At 33.4% G+C, this 7,355-nt stretch overlaps 2 protein-coding genes across 2 annotated transcripts; both read left to right on the forward strand.

Moving 5' to 3' along the window:
* Nucleotides 1-5,775: 5,775 nt before the first annotated feature.
* Nucleotides 5,776-6,234, forward strand: FOMMEDRAFT_159223 (uncharacterized protein; the record flags this gene model as incomplete). The annotated part of the gene is made up of 1 exon (XM_007269213.1): nt 5,776-6,234. The coding sequence occupies one exon, from the start codon at nt 5,776-5,778 to the stop codon at nt 6,232-6,234; it is 459 nt and encodes a 152-aa protein (XP_007269275.1).
* A 243-nt stretch (nt 6,235-6,477) lies between these two features.
* FOMMEDRAFT_159224 (uncharacterized protein) lies at nt 6,478-7,311 on the forward strand (the record flags this gene model as incomplete). The annotated part of the gene is made up of 1 exon (XM_007269214.1): nt 6,478-7,311. The coding sequence occupies one exon, from the start codon at nt 6,478-6,480 to the stop codon at nt 7,309-7,311; it is 834 nt and encodes a 277-aa protein (XP_007269276.1).
* Between the last annotated feature and the right edge of the window lie 44 nt (nt 7,312-7,355).

Raw genomic sequence — 7,355 nt, forward strand, 5'->3', positions numbered from 1 at the left:
GTATGCTACTCAACGAAGCCATTTGGCTCAAACGATTTGCTGAAGAAGTACTGCAGACTGAATTGGCACCCATTACAATTTATTGTAATAATCAAGGTGCAATAAAGACTGTAAAGTCTGACAAAATAACATACAATGCTTGTACTAAACATCTTAATTTACAAAAAGACTTTGTGTAATGTTACATTCAAAACAAATACATTAATGTATGCTATGTTCAATCACAGAACCAATTAGCAGACATCCTTATGAAGGCTCTCCATGTCCTGCAGATCAAGCATCTAAACAAACTATTAGGCATACAGTCTTAGTTCTTAATTAATACTTGAAGGGGAGTATTAGATTGCACTCTGGATTAGGAAATCCCCAATTACCTTATGTAGAATTACTACACTTAGAATGTCTCAGATTATCAGACTTCACTATGTAGTATATAAGGTAGATACTTGCTTGATGTCTCAATAAGAGAGAGTACTTAGGGCACTCCCACTATGCTTGTTAAAATATACTCAATAAGTAACATCAAACTACTTCATTTAATACTGAATCCACTTGATTCTACACATACAATCTATTCTACTTGTCTACAAACCTTTTAGTGCTCCCATCTGAGCATACTAAATGCAAATTGTCTTGTCCTGAAGACTACAATCACTTTATACAACAAGATATGCTATGATACTCGTAACTGGAACATACTATCTACAAGGACCTAGACACACCTGTCTGAGCATTCTAAACATGCATTGATTTATTAAAATAACTTTGGACAGATTAGTTGCTTTAAAAGCAATGAATACCCAGTAATACTATATCCAAATGCTGAATTACTTCTTCTTATGCTATGGAGATACGTTATAATAATAACATCTCACATAATGGACAAACATTTGATATTATATTAATAATACAAATGATTAATACTATAAACAAAAGAATAATGCTAGCAAAGCATAATAATAATATAAAGAAATACTATTGCAAACATACAATCAATCTAATAATGATTAGACAAACAAATAATACAAAAACAAGAGTATAAATGCAACTAAAGTATAATAACTCAAATATAAAAACAATTTATACTATCACAAATGCACAGTCACAATAAATAACATATATTTACCATATACAAATATATTGCATAAATATACAAACGTATACAATAAAATAATAAAATATATTGTATAGATATACAAATATACAAACATACAAAGTAATAATAATGCATTTGAATGCATAAAACTATTATTTATTAAATAATGCAAAGTTATATACAAATACAATCAAACAAACACATAATAATGATAAAAACAATTAATAAAACATATGAAACAAAGTTGCAAACATTCTAAATGTATAATAACAAACATATATACTTATACAAAGTATTAAATTAAATTAAACCATAATGCTACAAACAAAGAAATGATATAATAATGCAATCTATGTATAATATTGACATTATAAACTATACAGACGAATACATATCTTATACCTTACACAATTACTATTACAATGTGAAAATCGAACAAACAATAGTTACAAATACATTGTAACAATATAATGTATCAATATAACATACATGATAACAAAGTATTAAGTCAATACAATTAATACAAACAGTTTAAACAATATAAACATATTTTGGACACATCAAAAAACTATCATTAACATACAAAATGTTATAAACAATTAAACATCACTTAAAAACTTGACAAAATACAATAATACAGATGCAAAACAAAACAACTAATGCTACAAAACATTAGAGCCTAACATTGGATAGTCTAAAGGGCCAAGCAATGGAAAGAACACTACTGTCAAGTACACAAAAGACAAACAAATGTTGGAACAAAATCGAAAGAAACAAACATAAGTTTGGAACTCAATCAGACACTTCACTAATGATTAAACACAATGTGTGACAGATTTAATTGATCACTACAAACAGTAGAAAGATATTTATTCACAAAGAATATATCTATGATCAATACATAAAGGATATTATTAACTATTTGAAGTTCAAACAATATTATAATAGTGTATTCTTCATTAACAGCCTTGCTTGAAGCTTGTGCCCATCACAAAAGAATTAAATTAATAAATGAAACAGAAACAAAACACAATAGCTTGAATACTTTTGTCATCAAACAGAAGACAAATGATACTGAGCAAAACAAAATAATGCACTACTCAATGTATGCAAATATAATGGACGAAACACACAAACTTAACCTTGCTAAACAATACAATGGATTATAATTATCCAAGTAACAAACTATTTGGACGTATGTATAACAATCAAACAAAATACACAAGCATACATGCAATCTATTTGAGTATAAACTCAAATAACAATCAGTATAATGCCAAAAAGAAATAATAACTAAATCAGACAAAGATAACAAATAACATTGAAATTATTCAACAAAACACATTCATGCATTCACATACAATGCTTAAACAAATTATAGAATGATGAAAACGTACAAACAAATTGATTATACATGAAAGCCAATTACTTAAAGCAAACCTTCTCAAATTGAAGGGGAGTAATAACAGCATATATTCACAAAACATAAAACATAACAAATGAATGATTGAAACATAGCAAACAATTAAATGATGTGGAAATATTGACTATGTCACCATTTAATGTTACACATCCTACAAAACACAATTATAAAGTTATTACAATGAATTCAAAGTAAATCTGTTGAATCTGATGAGTGAATCTGACAAATCTGACAATAATATACTTATACAAAGAGACACTTTCTCTAAAATCTTTGATGGTCACACTATACAGAGCACTATTGAATGTATTACAAACGAATATATTATAGAGTATATACCTAAACACAGAGAAGTACACTACATACAACAATGTTGAGCAGAAAAGCATCTCTAGTACATAACAAACTATATGGAATTATAGAACAGAACTATGTCTTCCACAATGGAACATATGTTACATTGAAAATAACAATCACACATCATGCAAAACTTCCAACACTTATTCCCTAACATGTGGAACATAATAGTGAACGAATAACTAAGTAAACAAAATAATATTCAGACATATAACTGGGAAATAATCCAGGCAAGCCAAGAAATGGCACATATTCCTAAAGCAATCTATACTAGACATACAAAGCACTTGCTAAAATTAAAAGAAGTAACAGACGTAATGGCAATCAAAACGTTAATCCTTTTGAATAAAACAAGATAATGTTGATCATAATGAACAAAAATGAGTAATACACTCAAAATAAATGAAATAAATTCATATTTCATAACAAACACACACATATATTCAGCAAATAAAGTGAATATAATAATTAAAACAATATCAAACAGAATTTGATACAAAATAAACAATAAACGAATGAATATTACAATATACAATGAAAAATAGAACTGTGAAACATACTATTTCATCTATCTACAAAATAAAAACAATGAACACATATTATAATTGTGTAAAGCAATATATTAATCAAATAAACATTACTCAACAATAATAAAAACATTATCACAATGATAAAACAATACAAACATACAAATAACATTATAGTTTGTAAAAGTCAAAGGACACATTAAACAATAATGAACACAATGCACACATATAACAATATTAAATATATCTATTGCAAAACAATACAAACATACTATATGTTTAAAACATAAATAATGTGCCTAAACAGACTTACAAACAGTCAGATGATAAAATAAAACAAATTACAATGAATAAAACCTCAATCAACCTTGATATGAAGTGATCTGACATATCATAAATGATATTACAAATTGCAAACAATACAATGCTTCAATATAAAGGCATAGAACTACTATTAAATGCTTAAAAGGTATGAATACAAAACGAACACAAACAAAGATGATACATGATGAATAGAGGACATTATAATAACATCAACAGTACATTTTACAGGCATGATTCAACAGTTTCATTGTAAAAGTAAAAGTGGAAAACTACTAGTAACACAATTCAAATGCACAAAAATACAAATTAATGAGAACAAATTAATAACACACACATTGTTATTAAATATAGTATTAACTATACAAACAAAACAATACAAACGAATTACAATGATAATTACACATCAAGTGTAAGAATACAAAACAAACTACACATATAATAATACAAATACAAACAGAACAAATAACAGAACAACTGTAGAACAATACAGTATGATAAAATAAACATACTATGACACAAAACAAACAATATGACATGAAAAACAAACAAAACAAAGTTATATCATATCATATTATATTGCAGACAAGAAAAACTACTATCATACAAATGATAAAACATTATAGTGACAACTATAATAGTAATAATAATAAAACTACAAACGAACGAATGCTAAAGAGATCCTGCAACTCTCTTAGCAATCATAATTGAATTAACAATCGATTTATTACATTAAACATAATAATAATACATTGGACAAACATAACACTTACAGTGGACTTAATATACAAAGCCAACAAAACATTTACATTGCAAATGTAAATGATATTAGTAAAAACAACAGACAAACACATATCAAACATTATATTAGTCTGATCAACTAGTATAAGTTTGAAGGGGAGTGTTAACATTTATTTCGGATAAATGCATCATATGTCTCAAATCACACAAACGTCTTGCAAATATACACTATTGCTGAGACATGTCTTCCAAGACATACATCCAAGACATACAATATTAGATAGTATATATATTACTTTAATCCAAGGATGATGAAGCTCATTACAAACCACACAGTCGACTTGTATCAACACCTATGCACTATGAGCAGAGTCCACTAAACCCCTACTAGTGTGACTAACTCTTAGTATCCTTGTGAGCAGTACACAAACCTACAGAAGAATATTTCCTATTGTTTAGGAAACATTATGACCTCAACATGCTAACATGTAACAACTACTAATAGGTAGGGTTGTTGGATCTTCTAAGGCCTGTAGGAGAACAGTAACATTAATACAAATTCTCTGTCTAATACACTTTATTTCTCACAAGTAGCAAGTATTCAGAGCTCAGACATAGTAGTAACAACTGATCTGACTCTAGCCATGAGACAAGTAGAGCTTGGTCCTGTACTGTATTATATAGATACAGTATTTTTGTATACAGTACTATACTGTATCCATATAAAAAATTTGACTCAAAAATACAGTACATATTTTACAGGCTGTAACTGTATATAGTCTGTATAATATAGACTGTATATACTTGTATACAATATACAGCTACTAAATAAAAGAAACTCTTGCTCTAAACATAATACTAAAGCTCTAATAAGTAGTATTCAATGTTCAGACACTTATACTAGTATTTACTAATATATTCAGTACTATTATTGTAAAAGTATGTGTAATCTGATATATATTCCAATATATAGGTACATTACATGACTCGACTTTATGACAAATATCACAGACTAAATTACATAACAAAATGTCAATAAGTTAAATTTTATACATTTCATGTAGATTAAGGCATAATATAGGTAGAATTCAATATTTCTATACTAAAGAGGTAATATCACAATGATGTAGCCCCTTACATTTCATGCTACACCTTGGTAAATGTAGCAACTATGCTGTATCCGTATATGGTGTATATGTTCCGTATACAGCCATACTGTATCTGTATAGGTTTTTGGGTTCAGAAATACGGCACCGTATTATATGAGCCGTATCCGTATAAGGGTCGTATTATACGGCCCGTATCCGTATATGGTACGGTACCGAGCCCTAGAGACGAGTGATGGTCATGACCAATCCACGTCGCCTACCGCCGTCACTACCTACAGCAGCCCGAGTCCGGAGTCGGGGAAGTCACCGACGAAGAGGATAACCAAGCTCTTCCCGTTCGGGCATTTGCGCGACAATGACAGCAACGGTTCATTGTTCTCGTCGAAGACCACAATTTCCAATTCGAATCCGCATCTCGGGCAGAGGGGATCGTCAATGGGGCTACCGAATCCGTTTGAGATTGCTGCTGCGTTGACGGCAACGGCGAAGGGTCTCTCGCCGATGCACTTACTCCCGAACCATAAACACGCGAACTTGGATGTGAGACAGTCTGATTCACCCGAGTCGTTCATAATCATTAACGAAGAGGATGGGATCCCAACTCCCATGCGGCAACAGCGCTTTGAGAATGCAAATGCTGGCACGATCGTAGATGAATGAATCGGCTCTGCATGGAAGGTCTGGCGCACCTTCCAGCCTTGCTGACCGACGACGCGCTAACTTAGACGTACTCTACCTCACATCTACCCAAAGTCGAGCAGGTTCGCCAAGCCCCAGCCGTGATGGATTCCGAGCAGCACGAGCGAGTGTCCTCGCATACTACCAGGTCCCACCGCCATCCCCACCTCCTTCCTCCAAGACCAGACAGAGTAAACGACGCACCTTTCTCACGCCGCGGACGCGATGACAACCAACTATTTATCACCCGGTCGAGCCTACGCTTCACGTTCTCCGTCTCCTCTCGGTCCTGGTGGTCGATACTCGCGATCGCCTTCTCCAGGGATGGGTATGGGTCAAGTCCGTCGTGGACGAGAGTCTCCCTTCCCAACTCGTCCCATCCTCCCACCGCAAGACAGCCGAGAACTCGTCGAGCGTGTCGAACGATACAAAGCTCTATACGCTGCTGTCGGCGCTGACGGTGCTGACGTACCCGAGGACGCATTTGTGGATATGGACGAGTTCTTTGATAAACATAGTTCAGCGTATATCCGCGCTGCGCGTGCACGTGGGGAGAAACGTGTGTATTTTGATGTTGTGAGGAGGTCGTACGAGGCTAGTCTGCGGAATAGTCATACATTTTATGTGAATGGTCCTCATGCGATTTTGCCGCCGGAGATAGCTATCGAGCCTGCAGACGACTACGATCCTAGATACAACAACGATAACACCGACTTCGACGACGCAACAGATGAACGTCTCCGTTACTCCACCACACTATCTGACGCCGAAGTAGCAGCTGCCGAACATCTTAACACATTAGAAACAGTCGTAGAAGAAGACTCTTCTTCCGACTCTCGTTCATTCGCAGCTTCTTCCGTATATTCACGGTACAGCGTATTGGACGAAGGAAAGAGCGCTGCAGTACGCGAAGGGTTTGTTAGGAGGGTTGCAGCACTGTATGGTCAGGATAAGTTGTTACGGGAGGAGATACCTGAGGTCCCGAAGATACCTAATGAGTTTCGCGATGCTGCGCCCGCTGCTGGACGGCCCCCGATGAAAAGGCTGCTGCCGCGTTGAAGGTTACCAGTAGCCCATTTAGATTTTGAGTATGAACTGTTCCG

Source organism: Fomitiporia mediterranea (assembly GCF_000271605.1).
Source record: "Fomitiporia mediterranea MF3/22 unplaced genomic scaffold FOMMEscaffold_9, whole genome shotgun sequence".
Lineage (NCBI taxonomy): Eukaryota > Fungi > Basidiomycota > Agaricomycetes > Hymenochaetales > Hymenochaetaceae > Fomitiporia > Fomitiporia mediterranea.